General features: G+C 43.5%; 1 protein-coding gene across 8 annotated transcripts in view; it reads right to left on the reverse strand.

Moving 5' to 3' along the window:
* The window catches only part of NUP214 (nucleoporin 214), a 49,319-nt gene extending 27,773 nt beyond the window's left edge, over positions 1 to 21,546 (reverse strand). For 5 of the 8 annotated variants that reach the window (XM_072882987.1, XM_072882982.1, XM_072882981.1 and 2 more), the window contains exons 1-22: positions 21,411 to 21,546; positions 19,637 to 19,832; positions 18,624 to 18,775; positions 18,171 to 18,375; positions 17,615 to 17,685; positions 17,210 to 17,273; positions 16,373 to 16,476; positions 15,682 to 15,788; positions 14,982 to 15,048; positions 14,279 to 14,402; positions 12,207 to 12,368; positions 10,644 to 11,100; positions 9,065 to 9,240; positions 8,288 to 8,379; positions 7,569 to 7,658; positions 7,043 to 7,192; positions 6,641 to 6,799; positions 4,360 to 4,463; positions 3,640 to 3,822; positions 3,064 to 3,149; positions 2,880 to 2,963; positions 2,300 to 2,545 (exon numbers count right to left, since the gene is read on the reverse strand). In XM_072882987.1, the coding sequence (XP_072739088.1) occupies positions 2,300 to 2,545; positions 2,880 to 2,963; positions 3,064 to 3,149; positions 3,640 to 3,822; positions 4,360 to 4,463; positions 6,641 to 6,799; positions 7,043 to 7,192; positions 7,569 to 7,658; positions 8,288 to 8,379; positions 9,065 to 9,240; positions 10,644 to 11,100; positions 12,207 to 12,368; positions 14,279 to 14,402; positions 14,982 to 15,048; positions 15,682 to 15,788; positions 16,373 to 16,476; positions 17,210 to 17,273; positions 17,615 to 17,685; positions 18,171 to 18,375; positions 18,624 to 18,775; positions 19,637 to 19,832; positions 21,411 to 21,452 (3,121 nt within the window). In that variant the 5' untranslated portion in view covers positions 21,453 to 21,546. The remainder of the gene's footprint in view (positions 1 to 2,299; positions 2,546 to 2,879; positions 2,964 to 3,063; positions 3,150 to 3,639; positions 3,823 to 4,359; positions 4,464 to 6,640; positions 6,800 to 7,042; positions 7,193 to 7,568; positions 7,659 to 8,287; positions 8,380 to 9,064; positions 9,241 to 10,643; positions 11,101 to 12,206; positions 12,369 to 14,278; positions 14,403 to 14,981; positions 15,049 to 15,681; positions 15,789 to 16,372; positions 16,477 to 17,209; positions 17,274 to 17,614; positions 17,686 to 18,170; positions 18,376 to 18,623; positions 18,776 to 19,636; positions 19,833 to 21,410) is intronic. The other 3 variants (XM_072882985.1, XM_072882984.1, XM_072882986.1) reach the window with 2 other exon arrangements.
* Positions 21,547 to 22,174: the final 628 nt, after the last annotated feature.

The following is a 22,174-nucleotide window of genomic DNA, read 5'->3' on the forward strand; positions in this document are numbered from 1 at the left end:
CAGAACTGTGGCAAGATATTGCTGCCTGGGTAGAGAACCTGGTTGTAAAAGTACGTCACGTAGGTGCTCACGTACCCAAGAGTCAGGCCACTGAAACATCGAAACACCCAGCAGGTGGATCAGGCTGCTAAGATTGAAGTGGCTCAGGTGGATCCGGACTGGCAACATAAGGGTGAATTATTTATGGTTCTGTGGGCCCATGACACCTCAGGCCATCAAGGAAGAGATGCAACATATAGATGGGCTCGTGATCAAGGGGTGGATTTAACCATGGACACTACTGCACAGGTTATCCATGAATGTGAAACATGCACTGCAATTAAACAAGCCAAGCGGTTAAAGCCTCTTTGTATGGAGGACAATGGCTGAAATATAAATATGGGGAGGCCTGGCAGATCGATTATATCACATTCCCACAAACCTGTCAAGGCAAGCGCTATGTGCTCACCAGGGTGGAAGCAACCACTGGATGGCTGGAAACATATTCCGTGCCCCATGCCACTGCCCAGAACACTATCCTAGGTCTTGAAAAGCAAGTCCTATGGCGACATGGCATCCCAGAAAGAACTGAGTCAGACAACGGGACTCATTTCCGAAACAACCTCATAGACGCCTGGACCAATGAGCATGGCATTCAGTGGGTATATCACATCCCCCATCATGCACCAGCCTCTGGGAAAATGGAACGATACAACGGACTGTTAAAGACCCCACTGAGAGCAATGGGTGGTGCGACATTCAAACATTGGGATACACATTTAGCAAAAGCCACCTGGTTAGTCAACACTAGGGCATCTGCCAATCGAGCTGGCCCTGCCCAATCAAAACTTTTACGTACTGTAGACGGGGACAAAGTCCCTGTAATGCACATAAAAAATATGCTGGGGAAGACAGTCTGGGTTATTCCTGCCTCGGGCAAAGGTAAACCCATTCATGGGATTGCTTTTGCTCAAGGACCTGGGTGCACTTGGTGGGTGATGCGGAAGGATGGGCAAGTCCGATGTGTACCTCAAGGGGATTTGATTTTGGGTGAAAATAGCCAATGAACTGAATTGTATGATGTTAATTGCTATATAATACTGTATGTCATCACTTCTATGGTTGCTATATGCCATATCAATGGTATTACAGTAAGAATCACCCAGATTAATGAAGAATGAACTTTGATGAAACCAAGCAAAGTGCAGCGGTGATGGAACCAGAACTGGCTTCAGTATGCAACAATCGAGCACTACACACCATCTCTCCTGCCCTGAAGGACTGTTATGACAGCTGGAGCCCAAAGTCATGGACTAAATGAACTCAACGGACATTTTAGAGGGATGGCCCATAGACGAAGGGAATGATATCTGTGTGTACATATCAAAAGACAGGAAAAGTGGTGGTGATTAATTGGAATGTATAGGACCTGGGCATGACATAGATGGTATAGAATAAGGGCTAGATATTATCCTGGTTTTGGCTGGGATAGAACTAATTTTCTTCCTAGTAGCTGGTATAGTGCTGTGTTTTGGGTTTAGGATGAGAATAATGTCGATAGCAACAACTAAAACATCAGTGTGTTAAGTAGTGCTTATACTAAGTCAGGGACTTCTCAGCTTCCCATGCTCTGCCAGGTGCACAAGAAGCTGGGAGGGGGCACAGCCAGGACAGCTGATCCAGACTGGCCAAAGGGCTATTCCATACCATATGGCGTCATGCTCAGTATAGAAACTGGGGGGAGTTTGCTGGGGGGGGCGATCACTGCCTGGGGACGGGCTGGGCATTGTTCAGCAGGTGGTGAGCAATTGCACTGTGCATCACTTGTTTTGTATATTCTTTTATTATTATTATTTTCTCTTCCTTTGCTGTCCTATTAAACTGTCTTTATCTCAACTCATGGGTTTTACTTTTTTTTCCTGATTCTCTCCCCCATCCCACCGGGGGGGGGGGGGAGGGGGGGGCGGGTGAGTGAGCAGCTGTGAGGTGCCTAGTTACCAACTGGGGTTAAACCATGACAATTGTATACACTTAAGGCAAATTACAAAAGGAAGACAATGCTACCTATGGTGAGTACTATCTGAAAGAAACAGGCTATCAGAAAAACACAGTCAATGAGTCAAGATATTTTAGCGCTTTTAGCTCAAGTTCATGAAGTTATAATGCCACTCTGCTAACTGCTTCTGGAAACTTGGCAATGTATATCTGCAAGCTGCAATCTCATTTCTCCAGGACCTGAAGCATTGACAATGGATGCAGTGGTTAAAGATACCGACAAGAACACATGCAGAATAGGAGAGACATTGCAAAAACAACTCACGCAAAGTACCCAGGGAGAGGTGCTGTTTCCCAAAGGACGGAGACTGAGCCATCAAACCAGGCTGGATAGAGGGAGTACGGACCACAGGAGCATGACGAGGGACTTGGACTGGAGCAGCCTCTTCTTCCTGGTCCACTGCCTGTGAATCATCATTCTCCAGTGACTGGGAAACTGAGGATGTTGAACTGACTTCATCCAAATCTTCATAATATCTTGTGGACAAAAAGGCAGATCGGGACAACCTTGCTGCAATATCAGAAACAAAATCACGTGTGTGTATTAAGTTGAGGGAACCATCCAGCCTAACAGCCAAGACAGAGACACCCTATTTTAGGATGCTCTTCTCTGGTTTGTTTTAATCCTGTATTGATAGGATTTGACTTCTTAACTGCCAGGAAAGGCAGCCTTCAACAAGACAGTAACTGAACGAAATTCTTACTGAGAGCAGATGGGGCAACAGGAAATGAGAAGTAGGGCTGAGGAGTGAAGAGCCAAAAGCTAACTTCAGGACTGGTTCCCACAGCAGGTGAGTCACCCTCCTGGAAAGCATTTCAGACTTCTACGGTAACTAAAGGTTTACCTGGAGCTGTAGACCTAATTGGTGGAGTTTTCCTCTTGGCTAGGAAATTCCTCAACTGTGCCTGTTTCACGGGGGATAATTTAGCTGGAAAACCAAAGACAGCTATTAGTCTATAATCAAACTGCAAGTCAAAAAAAGTAATTCACATTTATGGTGTGAATGCCAGGAAGAACGAATAAATTACCAGGTACTTTAGGCAGAGGTTTGGCATGTGATTCCAAGGTAGTTTTCATCAAGGCATTGCGCAGGCTTTCAAGGTCACTGTCAAAACTGGGACAAGGCAGAACAGTGAAAAACCATGATCAGCAGAAAGAAACCAACCAAATCAGGAACAAAAGGGGGCCAAAGGAGGCACTAGAACCATTGGCTTATTTGGAAGAACAATTGGCTGCTCTAGATACTGTGCTATTTAAACACATGCATCTTTAATTATTTTGGAAACTCTAAGAGCCATTCACTTCTTCCCCTGAATTCAGACAGACAACCAGCAGTACCTCAGCCTGGAGGCTCTATTATCATGTTTACTATAAAAAAAATGTAACTTTTAGGGGAAAGTTCTGATAAGCATCGAACAGTGTGTCACAGAATATAACCAATGAGCTTCTGTAATACCTGGGCATAGTTTAGTATCATTTTTAGGACATCCTGTCCTCCCATACCACATCCACAAAACATGATTCTTTGGAGGATGCACCCTCACACATTGCTGGGGGCAAGACAGAAGTGGTGTTAACACCACTCGAACTCGTGTTTCACATACCTTTGAGCACTGCTAAGAGAAGATGTATCACTGGGAACACTCCACTGAGATGTCTGATTATACAGTCGGAGCTGCTGCAGGCTGTTCACAAGCTGATTTAGTCTCTTCCTCTGCTGATTGATTATTTCCCGGTTATTAGCCAGCGTGTTAAACAAAGTCTCTCGCTCAGGAACTATCAGACGCCTTCAGACATCAGATCAAGAGACAGGGATAAGGACCATTCTGTATATCTGGCCACAAGCAGGCATGCATACACAAAGTAGTTCAGTGGTTCTAGCTACTGAAACTCCATGAGGTCAAACGGTTTGGTTTGAACACCAAAGCAGTTCAGTTCATCTCAAATGCATATTTCTCCTTCGGATATGCCACAAGTTTATTCATTTAGCTCATTTACTTCAGGATGTTTTATTTATTAGAAAGGTTTCATTACCTACCACCAATGGATGCATTTGGTTTCTACAAAGCTTGTTTTATAGTTTTTTCTATAAGCACTATTTACACTGTACACAGAGATGCAGCAAGCTTGTAACATGTATGAAGCCAAATAATCTGAACCTATAGCTCCCATTAGGTGTCTCAGTCAAGCTTTATTTCTAGACCCCCTTGAAAAAGATACTACTGTTAAGTGGAAAAAGGCTTTTGTCTGTTGATTAGAGACTAATGCCCGATTCACTGACACGTTCCTTACAGTTGTTCTGTATTCCAATTTCAGTTACTTACTTCTGCTTTCTCTTCTGTTCTAGGTGCCGATCCCACTCCAAATCCAGAACGTCATTCACATCCTGAACAGCAAATTTCACATACTGGTGCAAGCGTCGAATTTCCTACCATGCAAAATAAAGTCAGATTTAATTCACTTCAGGAATCTCAGTTTCAGCTGAAGAAGCTGAAGACCCTTTGGGCTCATTCAGTCCCAGCCATGTGGCACTATCCCATATTTCTGCCTGGAAAGTTTTATCAGCACAGCAGAACCCAACATAGTGAAAATCTACTGATCAATCAATGCGGTACCACAGGGCTTGGCTTGGACATTTTATCCCAGCTCTCAACTAGAAAGAATACTTTCCATAATGTTTGCAAAACATTGCCAGGTCTTTACAAAAAGGGTTTTACAAACACCAGGCATTATACAAAACAAATCATATTTCAAATCTCATTTCCAGAACACGAGTCATTTGCTCCCATTTTACAATGTTGAAACTTCTAACTTGATAGGTGATCAAAGCTTTGCAGGCTATTCACATGGCTTTAGGATACCAGCATTCACAGACTGATTCATTAAAGCATTCACAAATGCTCACAACTACCACATTAAGCCAAGGAATTAACTGGATTTTTATAGGTAGGGGGAAAAAAAAAAAGGCAGCACAGAGAGAGTAAAGTGACTTATCCACGACCACATAGTTGCACAACTGGCACAACTAAGTCAGAGACCTCTGGCTGCAAGCCCTTCTCCCTAAACAAAACCAGCATTCAGTCTCATTATTGCCATCCCTCCAGCCTGTCATGGCATGAACATGTCTTGAACTCCAATCTCGTAAAATGGAAATGGAAACTGCAGTTGGTTTCAGCTGATCTCAACAGAATGCTCACTTAAATACAATGATGAAGCAGCCAAGTAACACAGCTTGGGAAAAATTCCACTGCAACTATTGTCAAGATCCAGCATGAAATTCTAATGTGACATACCCAACCTGAAACCAAATCCAGTCCTACTGTGCACTTAGTGTTACACACTACCAAGCACAGGTTTCCTCTCTCCAGCAACTATGAGCATTATATAGCAGCAACTCTCTGGACAGCAAATTGATATGGCTGGACATCAGAAAAGCCTCAGGATCTTTAAAAGTTCATTGAAAACTAATACACAAAGTTGACTAAGTGAGCTTTTCTCACCCAGGAGAATGGGGATGATGTAGACTGAACAAAATTTAAGAGTCAGACTAGACCTGTCTTTCTAGTAAACTGCCAGAAAGTTGACCTGAAAGCTCTCTTCCCTTACATTCCGATCCACTTCCATTTCTCTCCCGCTCTGATCCCTAGATCAGCGAAACAAACATTTCAAGATTATCATCTCTCTGAAATCACAAGCATAAGACTGAAATGTCACAGAGACATACTGGATATCAAAGCAGGCATACAACTAAGACTGTGAATCAATCTACAGAATCCAGGTGAAGATTAGAGATCAGACGTAAAAGAAATTAATTCACGTCAGCTGACTTCTAGTAACAGTCTGTGTGCATGCCCTTGATACCTACTGTAACAAAGATGACATTCAATTATGCCTTCAGCCTGCTAGTCAGACTTCTGGAGGGGAACTTATCAGTGTATAAAAGACCAAGTATCATTTGTAGGGCACATTCACTCTATTTTGCTTAGGGTTAAATAGCCCTCTCATCACCAGAGCTGTAACAAAAAGAGTGCTTCACCCCTAGTTCCCTTCATGTCTTTGAAAGCCTCTTTCTGTACTGCTGGTTATTTTCCTTTGTGCCCCAGCTTTTAGAATATCATTTAGCTTTATGCTCCACCATCCATGAAATTAACCACACAATCCTGTAAGTCATAATAAATCATCAAATGTTTCCATAAGGCACTTGCTGAAGATAAAAATAATTCCAAGAACTCTTCTACAAAGTGTTGAAAAAAAAAAAATTCTTTTAACTGAAATCCCTGAGCAAGCACTACAGGCTGAGAAGGAACAGGATGTCAAGAGTCACATTCTAAGCTTAGAATGGACTTGGATCTCAGGTGAACTACTTCCCTTCAGCAGGAGTTTTGAATTATCACTGCAAATGGCAACAACACAGAGAGCTTTAGGAGAGGATTTTCAGCATGTCTTGCAAACTCATGGAAAACAAAGCTCATCACACTTTTACTAGACTATGTTGAAACAGCAAATACCTAGGGCAAAACAAAACTGCTGGGCACTTGGCCACACAAGCCTCGGTTTTATTTTATTTAAAACTCTAGATTAGAAGTTGGCTGACATGCTTCATACCTGAAGCTGTGCTTTACTCTTGGGATCCAAAGGTTTCTTATAGAGCAAGTGTAAATACCCCGAGCTACAATTCCGTTTGTTCTGTTCTCTAGCCTCTTCTACCCCTGCAAATCCCTCCAGCAAGGTTGTCTTCAGAATACTAATATCTCCGTGAAGTGACTGCAAATAGAAATAAAACAGATGGGACCAGGTTCAAAGTAACATTTTTTCATTGTCATCTCTAGCACAGGGGCTTCTGCAAGTGTCTGCCTGAAAGCACAAATGCAAACATCACCCCCACATTGAAGCAGCATAGTCAGATGTTCCATCTACATCAGTTCAGCTTTAGCAGGTTAAGTAGGAACATCAGGTGAGGAACAGTCATTGCTGAGGAGCTAAACAGTTTGAAGATACTCTGCTCACCTCTGTTGTCTCTTTAATTTCCAAGAGGAAGGTGTGAAGATCATCTGACTCAGTTCGCAACATCTTCATTTCCTCTGGAGTACCAACTTGGAAACAGGCTTTGGAAGTCCGGGCCTTCAGCTCCTCCATCTCCTTTTGAAAATGTGCAATCTACAAAGTCAAGTGGAAGAAAGCGCAGCCACTGAAACATAGCAGGTTCTGGAACAAATGTCACAGCTCTTGGATAATGTTTCTACTACGCCATAAACACCTGTCACTTTGCAGCCAAAGCAGGAAATTCTTCTTGAACATTAACAGGAAAGAATACTCAATTTTTCCAGCACAGCGACTGAAATTAAAGATGACTGAACAGGACACACAAACAGCAATTACAAACCAGGCTGATTATCCTGGGAAAAATTTCCATTCTGGTTCCTGAACTACTGACACACACCATCAGAACATAGGTGAACTGAAAATAAGTGTCTGTATACCTATACAGTGGTCTTACAATACTAAAATGAAGAAAACTCCTTGAAAATCTCACCTCTTCTCTGATTCCTGCTATGACAGGGTCTGAATCCTTCCACTGGTGGGCCTGTTTCTCTAAAGCTGTGCTGGGGAGTGCTGATTTGCCCTGGAAAAAAAACAACCAAACAAAAAAAAACCAAACCCAAAAAAACCAAAAACAATATTAGGGATATATCCTTAGCAACAGCAAGCTTAGAATATCAAAAAAGGCCTGCTGTTAGAGACTCCATTCAGACACCAGTCACCAGGGAGACAACTGTCATAAGCATAAATACTAGTTCCACAGTAAACTAAGACTGCTATGTGCATGTTTGAAGTAGGACTGCAGATTACCTGGAGATATGTGGCTAAAGCTTTATGAAAGCAACGGAAATCTTTGTGTGCTGCTCTGTATTACTGCTTTGATTTTAATATCCAACAAACTTAATGTCTCTCTTAATACACGATCAAGGCATCCTTGACTGCTTATTAGCTAGGAAAGCTGTGAAACCTCATTTCCATAACAACAGGAAGACTTAGTTTCTACAACTCTGATTATGACAACAGACATCAAAACACGGCTCTCTCAAGACATGCATAGAACATAGTTTGTCCCACAGATTTGCTACTATTTTAATGTCAAAAGCTAGCTAATTCTTTGACCTAAGAATAGTCATTCAGTCCAATGAATTCTAAGCAATTCATAGCCCATGTAAAACATTCGCCCTCTAAAGAATTCACTCAAGTTCCCATTACCTGAGTAGAGCTTGGCTTTGCTGCAGACGGCGTGATTTTGGCTGTCTTCTGTAGTAAAGAAGCTGAAGGCATACTTTGAGCAGGACGTGCCACTGGAATTTAAAAAGAGGAACAGTAATTTATGAACTCACACAAAGCTTGAGAAAACAGGTTGTGATCAGACACAACCATAGCCACCGCTGTCAAATCCAAAAGCAATAGTGCTATGGGTCCCAGTGCAAGAACACACCTTCCTTAGGTGCCGTTTTACTCCCATCCAACTTCTCTGCTAATATTAACAACTGTCACTCTCCAATATGCGGCTGTACCACTCCTGAAGGACCCTCCTGAAGGACCTCAAGATCCCCAGTCACACAAACGTTTGAGAGATGGAATATTATTCTGCTAACAAATGAGTGCTATCTCATTTAAACTCACTTGTGACCATTTTGAACTCTAGTCACTCCAGATGCAAGATAAGGCACTGATTTGCGTGACTGGCCAGAAACTTTCATAATCAGAGCTGTATTACAGAGCACTGAAAATGCCAGAACTTCTGGATATACTTAAGAAGCTGAATATATTCATGTTCTCTGGGGAACAAAGTACACAAATGGAAAAACTTCTCAGTTTCAGTACTAAGTCCATCACATCATTACGGTGTGCAAATCAGGAGGTCCACTGCAGTAAAAGCAGCAGGAAAAACAAGGAAGAAAGAAGCCAAATTAAGCTGACTATGTCCTAAAGGTTTTAGAACATTGTTTATATTATTCCCAACAATATGTATCAGACTCCTACCCGCGGCAGGCACAGGGGTTGAAGCCTTCAGTGGTGTGGTAGGAGAGGCTGCAAGGGGTGTGGACTGGCTCAGAGGACCTCCAGAAGCAGTTTTTGAAGTGGTTGAGAATGAAAACATTGTGGAAGTGCATTGACCAGTGCTGCTAGTGGGAGAAGAAGTGTCTACAGCAGTGAACCTGCAACAGAAAGCAGAACATCTTTCAGCTCTGAATGGGTCCTGGCTGTTTCCCTCCATCCAAAATGAAGGACTAAGTTCTAATGAATTAGTATCCTCTGGGATCAGCAACAACTTGAGCTCCAGATACAAAATTACAAGTGTAGCTTCTGGAGACAGTGGGAAGGAGCCATCCAGGATCATTTCTGAATACATGGAACCACAAAGACTGCTACCCTACACCCACCCAGTGAGCAAAAGCCAAATGCCAGCAAAAAGTACTACCCTGATTCAAAATGCACCTCATCATTTTGCACCAAAGCACCAACTATAGCAAATCTGAGCTGCCCTTCAGTGTCATTCTTGCAGCAAGGCTCAAACAGAAATTCTGCAAGAAAATACGAATTTCCATTCATCTGCAAACTCAGCTCCTCAAGGCAGCCAATTTAAATATTCAGCCAATTCACAAGCGTATCATTTGCTTTATACACAAAATATAAAATTTAAAAAGCCACAAGAGCTACCATCAGATCCTGGTGTAGCAAAGATTTTTCTAATTAAAAAATAATCATTTGAACCATCAGAAATTTCTTATGATGCATTTACATGAAAATTGCTCTCCATAGAAAGCAGTTCCAATTAACGTAGCTCTGTGTCTTAAACCACTCTTTCTAAAAAAAGAGAGCAAGTCTCAGGAGTTGGAGGGAAGAGTGCGTATATGAAATCTGAGAATATTCATCACTCAAATCCATTTTGCATAGTTTCTAATCAGTATTAGTTTTCTTTCAGTTGGCATGAACAAGCTTTGAAGATTTCAGATCCTGTGTTCAGTGACCAAGCACCCATTTAAGAACAAAACCAAAAGGTCTGGCACCTTCTTCACTGAGCACAGGAGTGGAAAAGAAATCCATCAGCTATGGATACAGCTTCCTCTCAGCTCTGCGAGTTACTCTTTAGATTGGGGGTAAGGAACCTTCAAACAGTCAAAGAAACTTGTGCTATCACCACCACACTAAACCAGTCCCAGACATAAAGGATTTCAAATCCCAGTGTTCCCCAAGAGTCTTTAATCATGATTTGCATCAAACAAAGGCATGGAATTACCATTTGATGCCTATGAAGCAAAGACATGAAAAAACTAGGTCTCTGGCAACGTCACAAATTATCCATCTAATTTTTGGCATCATCCCTTGACTAATATTTTGCCCATGAATATAACCTCTAGCACAGGAAGCACTAAGGGTTTCACAGCCAAGATGGCTATATCTTGGATAAAGAGAGGCTTCCTCAGTGCTTTCTTGCTCCATGGGGAACTGGTGTCAGGGCAAAAAGCCAGAAACCATCTTCAGAACTACCATACATTGTCCGTGCCTGAAGCAATTTAACAAGTATCCAGCCACTGCATTAACTACTGTATCTATTTACTTCTCATTGAGGTTAACTTTGACTGAAGAAGCTGAAGGGGCGAAAGATGACTTCTGCACAACAGGTGTTGTGGAGAGTGGTGGCCCAGGTGAGCTGTCTGCAGCTGGTTTGAAGTTCATGGATCCAAACGAAAAGGAGGTGGCAGTAGCTGTAGTGGTGCCTACAGAAGGAGCAGGAGTCACAGATGCCTTAGGAGAAGAAGAGGAGAAAGCAAATGTTGCTGCTCCAGTCAGACTGGGAGCCAGGGCTTGCCTGGAGGCATCAGTGGCAAAGGGGTAAGGCGGAGGATCGCTGCCCGTAGTGCCAGGCGTCTTCACAGTTGAAGGCATAAAGGAAAAAGTAGCTGCTCCACTCCCTGCAGAAGGCTGACTTGAGGCAGGCGCAGTAGGAGCAACACCTGGTGTTGTGTCAGGCTTTAAAGAAGTTGGAGGAGTGGTTGGAGTTGTGGCAGTACTTCCTGCAGAAAGACAAACGGGGACAGAAGAGACTCATTTGGCTGCATTGACTAACGGCAGAAGGTATTGCAAGGCCAAATGCTATTTGATGGGGACAGTTCAGCACTATCTCGCTCACTGGACAGACGGTACAGTGAGGAAGGGAGAAGACAGAGCCGGGCTTCCAGTCTCCAAACCCAGTAAGTGATACAGAAACTGCACAAAGTCCAAGCCACGATCAATACTACAGTCTGTCTAGGTTAATGTTGTCTGGGATTTCCTGTGCAAAGGCTTCACCTTTCTCCATTGATTTTGATGAGGTTCCTGCCATCTCAAATAAAACAGGCTGTCAGCCCGCAAGTCAGCCAGCACTGCAGAGAGGCAGGCTACCAAACAGAAGCATTCTGTTTGGGGAAGGAGAAGCAAATTTGGGGTTAGGGAAGAAAATGGTGGGTTTCCAATTATTATTGCATGCGTGCAGACAAGCAAAACAATCAGCTTACCTGCCTACCCCACCATAGGAAACTGCCTCCTTCACACTGCGTACAGCAACACATATATAATGCAGATAAAGCTACTACTCTTCACCTGCTAACACAATTTTCACAGGGCTGCAGAAAGCTATTGTTTAAATAAGCTTTTGCTGCAGCCAAACACCTTAGTTCATATCATGGCCTCCTGTGGCAAAATACATGGAGGAAAACCATCACCTCTCTGCAGCATGCAGACCATGCTCTGGGTCTGCACAGTGCTTGATCCTTGTCCCCAAGCAGAGCCTGCAGTGACTGCTGCAGTTCCAGTCATACACCCCAAACCTGGGCAAAGGGTCTCCTAGAATTGCTTTGGCCCTGTTCCCCAAAGGTTGATTGCACAGTAGAGTCTAAGTACACAGTCTGCAAAGTGCTTGAGATCCCACATAATGAATAGGACTAGATAATTTCACACTGATGCACAAAAGACAGAGAACAGTCCTGGGAGCACAAAACATTCAAGAACTGGTCCCCATTATCATTATAAAGAAAAAAATTTATTTTCTGTGACCACATACGTGTCTGAATACCAAACTTACAGATGAAGATGACAAAGATCCACAAATCCAGGTGTTTCCCTAATCCACTGGAGTACCTACCTGCTGATTTTGGAACTCTCTCCCCTACTAACATCAACGGCTCTGGGGTCACGATAAGCGATCTGACCCCTGGGTTTTGGTTGATCATGTAAAATGGGCAGAGCACACCATCCGTAGAGAGCAAGATCAGAACTGGAGCTGGAGCAAGGGTCTTCTCGTCACCTGTCAGAGACCACATATGTAAGTTCTGCAGCCAAAGTTTCCTGTTCTGTTCCTACTGGCATTGGCACCTTCATGTGACTTGCTCAGCATATTATTTCTTACGTTTCTCCCTTCTTGCTTTCACTTGCATCTTTGTTCCCTTGCTTCTCCGTGAATACCCAAATCCCTTTTATTCCTTCTTTTATTCCTTCCTATTCCTGACTTCATCTTTCATAAATTCATAGATGAAGGGTTACTTTGACAATCAAATGTCATCTCCTCAATGGCAAAGCCCAAGTTTCACCCATGAATTCCTGTGCCAAGCTTTCTCATATTTTGAAGCAGTCCTTTTTCCTCACCTATATGCTGCTCTCTCCTTCAATCCTCTATACCTTTCAGCAATACCCACATTCCATTGGGTCCTGTCACATCATTAACATTCATATACATAAAGTACGAAAGAGAATTGCTAGATAGGAAGCTTTTTGACTTTAAAGAAAGCCAACATCAAACAAACATCCTGATGATCTGAACCTCTGATATAAAATACTTGCGTTTTGCACAGCTGCACCTTTGAGCCTAGAGTCTGCTTCTGTTCAAATATTCTCAGCACAGTTAAAGGCCCCAAACCACTCCCTATATTTCTAAAAAAATTTTTAGAATGTTTCAACTGTGCTTAATTAAACAAAAAAACCCAACAAATCTAGGATGCGGGAAAAATCTGCTATAATCACGGTGCTTTGTTTGTCAGGCAGTGCAGTGGATGGCCATGTTTCTCTACCTATTGGTTCTTCAGGAAAAGCATGCTAGGGAAGGGCAGTTTCTACATGGGAACAAGCTCCAGGACAAAGGAGATGTCTTTGCAATCCAAACTTGCTGTGAACTGCAAAGGCAATTAATGCGCAGCCCAAACCAAGCTGACTGCACTCTGTGAGAACACAGAGAATGTGTTAGCAAAAAGCTTCTCCAAAAACCTTTCTAAAAACTCTAAGGCAATATAACCTCGGCTTAAAAAAAGCTGTCCTGACAGATTCCTTAATCCAATAACTGTCTAGATTAACAGAGAAAATGCTTCAAATTCAATTTTGCATTCAAGTACAAAGTTTGACCTCAATTCCCTTCTGTAGGCTTTCATTCAGTTAAAGTTCTCAGTTAATCGGCACCCTCCTGAGCTCTTCAGGAACCCTTGACTGCAGTACCTTCCACTCTGCCTGAAGGCATCTCTATTTCAATCTGTCTCTGGGTTTCAAGGGAGAGTTTTCAGAATTCACTAAGGTACAACACAATAGCTCAGATATATCTTCAGCTTCAGCCTCTGACAAGGTGCTTTGAAGAGCCTTCAGGCAGCACAGAAGGTACAGCAATAATGCAACTGGCTAGATGTAGAGCACAGCAGGGTTCAGTCAGTACAGGCCCTGTGCTTTAATGAAGAATTAAAACCTACACATTCACCTCAATGATCTTTGCTTTTTCTGGCTTTGAAACTAACCCACTTTTCCTTTAGATCAGTGCAAATGTAATTCATACAAAACAGTTCTGCAAAACGACATAAGCTACAAGAATAAAGAAAACCTCGCAGGCAGTCTGAATACCCCAGTGTTAGAATACAACTCCTTTAAACTCACTATTATCCCGGCTCTGTGAAACATAGACATAACTCAGGTGCTTTGTTTGCCATGTCTGTTAGTGTAGTATCCCAGGCTGCTGAGAACTTTGATGAAGAACTGTATTTAACACTTTGCCATTTGAATCCTTACACAGAAGTAAGCCCACGTGCTGCGCGCTTGGTATAAAAAGGCAGGACGGATTCTCTGTGTCAGTCTCCCTTTCAGAACAATCTCCTAGAACCCTGAGAACCAGGCTGCCCCTCAAAAATATCTCATATATTGCTATTACTGGACTATTCCACAAGAAAGACTAACAAGACTTACTGATCGGGATAGGCATGTTACTGGTGTAGTCTACAGCAACTCCAACAGGCAGAGTGTCATCGCTCTTATCTGTCACAGGAAGTTCTGCTCTGCTGGAGTCCTCCAAAACCCACGATTCCCAGTTCTGCAAAAATTAATATTATTTTGACTACTGCTTTCCTGTGATCAGCCTTCTTCAGAACTCTAGCCTACTACAGTTGAAAGATAAGACTACAAAAAAGCTAGAGAGCATCTACTTAAATTTGTCATATTAACAAATGCCAGAAGTATCAGGGCCCTTTCACAGATTTGTGTGTGACTTCTCACACGTCATTGCACGTCAGAGTTAAGGTAAGACAGTTTTAATGTTTAACTTCAACTGATCACCTCACATGAATTATTATAGTGAGCTTGACCAAATTTTGAGACTGCCAAGTAAATAATGAAAAACAGACTTCTGGTACTTGGTTCACAACATACTGTGTTTCCATTTACCCTTTCTCTTTTTGCGTCACTCAGCTCTCTTGTTCATTTAAGAATTATCTTTATCTTAAGATTCTGTACAACTCAGATGTAAAAAGAAAGGGGGTTTGTTTGTTTTTGGGGTGTTTTTTAAAAATATACCATCTCATTGTATTCCAGGTCTTACATAGGTTATAGTTGCTTAGATTTTCAAGAAAGAGGAGGTACATATGCACAAATACAACAGGAACAAAAATATTACCTGATCCCCTTGCCTGGCAAGAATGCTGACTTCCGTGGAAGCTGCTGAAGCTGCCAGAACTAGATCCCTGTAAACATGGACACAAATAGGTTAAAACCAACATCATAATCCACAGCAAGGTCCCCAGCTCCACAATTCATTATCATCTATACAAATTTGTAACTAGGAATACAGTTATAACAATAGGAAACTGACTTTTCCTCCCAAGATGAATGAAACATGATTTGCTACATCACTGTAGAACTTTTTTTTTTTCCCTTTAAAACTAGTCACTAGAGGCTGAAACCCTTTGCCAACCAATGATTTGACAGCCACTGTATCATCATAAATAATGACGGTCCAGGTCAGGTAGTTGAAAAGTTAGGAGCAACTTCTTCATACAGATACACGATTAAGCGAGACAAAAGGCCATGTTTTACCCAACCTATGACTTACAATCTCAAGGGAAATTGTTATGACAGATTTTAAACAACAATATGTATTCTCATCAGACGAATGAGTATATTGGCATGGAGATAAAGCATGCAGGAGACATTAGCTGTACTTACACAAAGCATTTTCAAAATAACAATTTCATTTGTCTCATATTCAGGTACTAGACAGTTTACAAAAGGGAGGAACACAATACACTGAGAAGCATTGACCACTCGGACATGTGTAACAAGGGAAGGACTTCTTTGCCATGATTCCTGCCACTCACCATTCCTCAACATAGTTGAGGAAGTAATGATGCTGTCTCTCTGTGCAGCTCCCATAGCAAGGCTCCATAAAATTCACAAACTTCTCCGGTCGCTTCTCTTCCTTTTTCTGTAAGACCAACATTAATAATTTACCTTCCAATGCAGAAATCAAGTACTCTCCCATAAATATGACTGCATCAGGGTACAGCAATAATTGCCACTTACTTCAAGAGAGAACAGGCATCATGAGACCACTTGAAAAGCAAAGAACAAAGCAAACAAACCAAAACCCTCCTCCAAAAGATAAAGAGACAAGAAAGAGGATACCAGGGAGTTTAGATCTCACAACCCCCCCAGCAATAACTAACCTGATACTACATAAGAGCATATCATCAGGCCTAAAAATCTCCCTAACCTGAACAAAAATAGGCATCAGGACTCTACAGCAGGTAAGGTTTTCTTCCCAAGTGTTTACTTCAGAGGCTAAAAGTCTTCATGTCATAATTTGATCTCGGCAGAGAACAGGTTACTGATCGGTTTTCAAGTGGATACTACTACATCCACTCAATCCCCCCCAACCCCAAAACCATGATTTACAGTAGTACCAAACTCGAATTCTACATGTGAATAATAAAAGAAACTTGCCATTGTAATAAACAAGTCAAAAACAAGCAACAAACATTTCTGTCGTTGTGACTTGCTGGCACTTACAGGCAATATGGCTACGACCACTTCTGGAGGTGTTTCCAGTGTCCCATCAGCCGCTGCATACACAATAGTGAAGACATATGTGCCAATCCACAGTACATCCAAAACTGAAAGAGAAGGAAACAAATACCTCAGCCAGAAACACTTCAGAATGATACCTCCTTGTATCTTGATTTTAACTGTGCACAGCATGCAAAATTAAATGACAAACAAACAAGGAATCACTAACTTCTAAACTACCAAGATAAAGAACGTCAACGATCTGTCTGCAGAACATCAATCTTCTTAGGGGGAAAAACTATTTGATCCCAGAAATTTCCAAACACAAACCAAAAGGATGTATTGATTTGTTTGATGATACCACAGGCAAGAAAACGCCAGTGTTTCCAAACATGGATGATGTTTTGTCATACCCACATGAAGCATTTCTGCTTTTCTAAACTTACTGCTTTGATATTTTATTGAAGAGTCAAAATGATGAGATGAAACTCACACGAAATATGAGAATAGGATTTATATCCAGAAATCTTCACGCTAAAGGGGGATTACTTGTGACAGTACTGTCTATCAAATCAGTGAGCAAAAAATAGCTTTTAAAATGCATACTTAAAACATTCTAGAAACAGACAAGGACTCTGGCCGACTGGTAATTTTTCTATGCAACCCAGAGATAAAGCACATAATTATTTTTTTCCAAATATTTTTTTAAAAGAAAAAAATCACACTGTAATTACGTAACCAGTGCAGTATACAGCTGCTGTAACTAAAAACAACATGAGGAGGAATGAGTACAAATATTTTAAAAGAGAAAACAAGTTAAAAAGAAATAAAAAGAAGTACCTTTAACAGGATTGTCCGAGTCATAAAAGGGAGGACAAGGGATTACTTTCTTCTCCTGCAGATTCTGCAAATAAAACTACTCTTAAACACAAAGAAAAAGCCAACAAACAAAGCTAACTGTAAGTTTTGCAGAAAGCCCAGAGAACTGGTTTAGAGCAACTCACTTACTCTTTAACACTCATCATGTGCTACTCTGAAATCATGACTTTTCAGTGGCAGGTGCAAACCTTAAACTAAACGCAGCATTGGTCCAAGATACTTTAATATTACTGAAGTGCTTGGGCAGCTTCACACAGCTCATACCATGTGCCACCTGACCAAACTGCATAGCTTGCGATGCAAAGAAAATAAAGCATATTGCAAAATAGTGATCAGACATAAGGCCTTACTAGCAACAATACTTACAGGCAGATATTGTACCACGGTGCCATTTTGCCTCCCTACAGCCAGTTGTTTTCCCTTTGGGCTCCAACACACTAAGCAAAAAAGATAATTTCATTAGTACTAAGGAACTGGAGAGTTACAAGGCCCCACAAAAGCAGGACCAATAAATTAAAACTGCAATTTTTTCCCCCTGCAAAAAACCATGAATGTGAGTTAAAGAGGGAGTCATCCAGTCACAGGGAAAGTAAGACTGCACAGATCAAAAGCCAACAGATGATGACGCTTAGTTGCATGCTTCCTTGGAAATAACAGTCAAGCCTGAGACGCACAAACCACAGGTGGTCACTTTTGACTCTAATTCACAAGATGCAGCTCCTCCAGTCAACTGCAAAAGAGCAGTTACATTGCAACACATTTTCTGAGTCTTGAACAGTTTAAATCTTTCCTTTTTGTGAACAATTTTTTTTTTTTTAAGAAACCTCCTTCCCCGACAAATAGCCTGTCTTTTTACACCTATCAATCCCCTTCTATTCTTCAGTGTCTGACATTCTGTACGCTATCCGAGGTTGCCACTCACCAGATGTAACAGCTACAGAGGAAGGCAGCGTGGCATACACTTTCACAGAGTCTGTGACCTGCAGGACAGAGATGCTGCCATCGGACAGGCAGATGGCCACCATGGCGGGACTAGCAGGGTTCCACTTCAGGTCATTGACCACTGCTGAGCTTCCCGAGTCCTTGGCCAGCTTGTGATAAGCAAATGCACGTTTCTGCTGTTTTGCCTTTTAAGACAGACAAATACATGAGACAGTCAAAGCTGAGCACAAAACCAAAGTCATAATCCAAAGCATTTTTGACCTTCCTATAAATTAATGACCGATAAAAATAAGAAGCAGATTCTGAGTTTACTGAACGAATCCTTTACAAGACACCTTCCACAGAGAGACACAAAATCCCACCCAAGGTATGCCTCTCCTCCTGCTGTAACTTGGGGTTTGCTGTAACAAACCCCACTTTGCATATGCTTTACCTGATTTAAGAATGTGCGGACATCAAAAAAGCCAATGAAGGAACCGATCTCACTGGACATCATACAGACGGACAGCGTGAGATTATCACAGCTTAGAGCCAGGTGCTGCACAGGAAACTTCATGGGAACTAAGGTACTCTGAACATTCTCCACTTAAAACACAAAAAGAAAGGAAGATGGAATGAAAGGGACAAATTTAAATAGCAAGAACTGTTCTTGTAAAACAATAGTGTTAGAACAAGTTTATGCAAAAATCACCGGTCCTATTAACAGCAGCTGTCAAAGCTAATGTAGAAAAACTCTGAGCGACAGCAAACCCCTTCATCGCTCTCAATACAGTCTCAAGAGTTGCCAAATTCCTAAGAAAAGAAAACTCCACTTTCCTTCCTCAGTAACCTGGAGGAAAAATAAGTGGACAGAGTTTTGGTTTTACTTATGTATGGACATGAACACCTCAGGTGCTACAGTTACTAGGGTCAACAAGAGAACGAAAACCATTTTGCACTTATGTTATCCCACAACACTTAGGTGTATTTTGCACTTAGGTGGTGGAACAGCGATTGCTTTCTCCCTTGCAGGACAGCTGTTTAGTCAGAGTGGATAACTTGGTGCGAGAACTCTGTCCCTCCACTCACACACATCCCTGATGCACACACAGGTTCACAGCTCAAAGACTGACTACCAAGACTATGTGGCTGCAAGGAAAGGGGGCACATTCTCAGTTCGGAAAAGTCAGCCTCACTGTATGGCGCTGAACACAGGTGACCAAACCTGAACGACACTTGAACAGCAGCTACCACAGAGCATCCTGGTGACGTGTTCCCAACAACTGTACTTCATTTCAGCTAGAAATACAGCAAATATTGTTCCTGCCTTCTCACACAAGAAAACGTGGTAATTTCAAATGCACAAAAGAGCATGACAAGGACTGTATCAGAAGCCAAGACCTCCATATCATAAAAACCCATATGAAGCTGTCTCTGCAAAGACCATGAGACGTAAGTGTGCCTTACCAATTTTATTAGGATCTTCTCCCAGCTGGTTTTGCATGAGAAGATTTCTAGTGTGAAAGATCTGCAGGCTGGTTCCTCCACCAGCAAAGACCAGCCCGTATTTGTTAGACACTGCAAGGAGACTGGAGCGCTCTTTGGGAAGATCATCCGGAGCATCAAAGATGCGGACCTTCTTCAGTGCTCTGAACTGAAAATCCTGTTGTAAGAAAGTGAGGAAGTAGCTCTACATATGCTGGCGAAGAGGAATAGTTTACTTCAGTTTCTCTAAGACAGTAAGTTGAAAAGCTTCTCCATGAGAGCTGCAAAACACCTGCCAAGGCAGAGTCCACACCCACGCTGTCACTGGCCATCCCATCACATTTTCTGTCTCATCTAAGAAAGACTGAGATCACACCACATTTTTTCCATTCGCTGAATCTCTCTTCTACCCAGTGCCTATGTACAGAAAACCTGTAGGAGTTGAATCTGTCATCTAACCTTCTCAGAAACATACCAAAACTAGCCAACAGATACAGAAGAAAAATGAAAGAGAGGGGAACAAAGCAGAGATACAACACAATTGAACAAAACCTGTTGCCTCAAAGCTACAAAGCACACATCTGCTTAGATGCATCTGTGTTTGCTACTGTAATTTATGACACACAGAACAGATACAGTTATTCCTCCCACCCACCCCCAGTAATTACTTTGTATAATCAGACTTATTTTTTGCATTCGTTTTTCTCATAATTTACATTGTCATTTTGTAAAAGCATGAAGAGAAAAGCAGAGCGAGAGATAAAAACTCCAAAAACACAAACTGAATTAAGAAACAGCAGTTGCACTATTACCATGCAAAACCTGAGGTTCCCCTTAGGAATTAGTCTCTTTTCCCAAGGTGCCAATTGTTGAACGCAGCACCAGATCTAATGCCAGTAAGTCAAATCAAGCACCTGAGTTTTATTTCCAAATTATTGCCAAAGCACTGGGTAAGTACATTCCTGCAACCTGAGAAGGCTGCAGGAACTCAGAAACTTCTGCAAAACAAACAGCCCAACCCTCTTGTTTTAGAAGGTGCCTGAGCAGAAAGCTGCTGCACAGAGGTCCACGTGGGCTTCAGGAATCTGTCTCCCCACGTCCCTGCTTATACAGCCTCACAGTAACACTCCAGGAGACACAGCGATGGGCTAGGCTGACACCACACAGCAAGACCCCAGTTTACACTGTGCCATAGCAGACAACCACACATGCTGTTCCCAAAAGCAGGAGATTCCCAGCACAAGGCATGATGACAGAAGGACTTAGAAACACATCACTCCTCTCCCAAAATACGGTTCCTCCAACTCTCACATTCTGCCTCTCCTCCCCCAGGCGTTACCAAGACCCCTCTCCATCATAGGCCATACCAGCCCCTCCCTCTTCCACTCCACAGGCTTGCGCCAGACTCTGCTGAAAAGTCCTCAAGTCCTTCACAAACCCTGCAAGGATGCCTCAAAAGGGCCCCGCCGTGACCCCAGCCAACACCCCCCCACACACCCGGCCTGTCAGCCCCACGGCCCAAGCCAAGTCCCTCCCATAGCCTACACCCCTCACAGCCCAGGCCAAGCCTTCCCCAAGCCCCCTTCCCCTCACGGCCCGAGCCGACCCCCCACCACGGCCTGTCACCCGCCCTGCGGGCCCAACTCACCGCCCCTGGCCCGGGCCAAACCGCCTGTCAACTCCCCCGCCGCCCCAGCCAACCCCCCCACCACTGCGGGCTGCCCCCTCACAGGCCTGCTCTTCCCCTGCCCCTCACCTTCATCTCCCGCTCCGGGATCACGTCCATATCGTCCCCCATGGCGGCGCCGGCAGCCCCGAGGCCCGCGGTCCCCGCCGCCCTGCGTACAGCCGGGAAACCCCCGCGCGCCCGCCAGTGAGATCACTTCCGCTTCCGGCGGGGCCGCTCTAGCCACAGCTCTCGATGCTCCGCGGCGGCCTGAGGCCGCGGGGTCCTCCAGCGGGCCCCGCCTTGTGGCGGCTGCTGCGGCGGTCGGCCCCCGCGGGGCCCAGAGGGCGGGAGGATAAACGCCTGGCCCTCACGGCGGAGAGCCTGCCCGCACGGCGAGGCTTAGCAAGCGGCTGTGTTTCATAAACCCTTTTTTCCTTATGTTCTGAGGTGGGGCCTGACCCGGTCGCGGGCGGTGCTGCAGGCCGCACCCGCCGGCCCTTGTCTTGCCCTGAGGAGATCCACCCCGGAGGCCCTGAGGCGACAGACCCCACTGGGATGGGCCGTGGCTGCCAGCAAGGCAGCTGTCCCGGCTGGGCGATGGCGGAGGCTGGCAGGCAGCTGCTCCACCCTGTCCATCAACCCTCGGTAAGGGGCTTCGATGCTTTTTCCACAGCAGAGGTCCAGTGTTGCTGCAGCTCTAAGCAAATCCCTCTCCCTTAGCATGGACTGCAGTGGGAACGCGTAGTCGTCCCATGCACAGCGTCAGTCCCAGTACACCTGCAGTTACATGCAGTTGAGCTGGAAACACGGAAGCTCTGTGAGTGGGGACAGCCTTATTGTGCTCCAGGGCC

This window comes from Ciconia boyciana, chromosome 18 (assembly GCF_034638445.1).
Source record: "Ciconia boyciana chromosome 18, ASM3463844v1, whole genome shotgun sequence".
In the NCBI taxonomy this organism is placed as follows: domain Eukaryota; kingdom Metazoa; phylum Chordata; class Aves; order Ciconiiformes; family Ciconiidae; genus Ciconia; species Ciconia boyciana.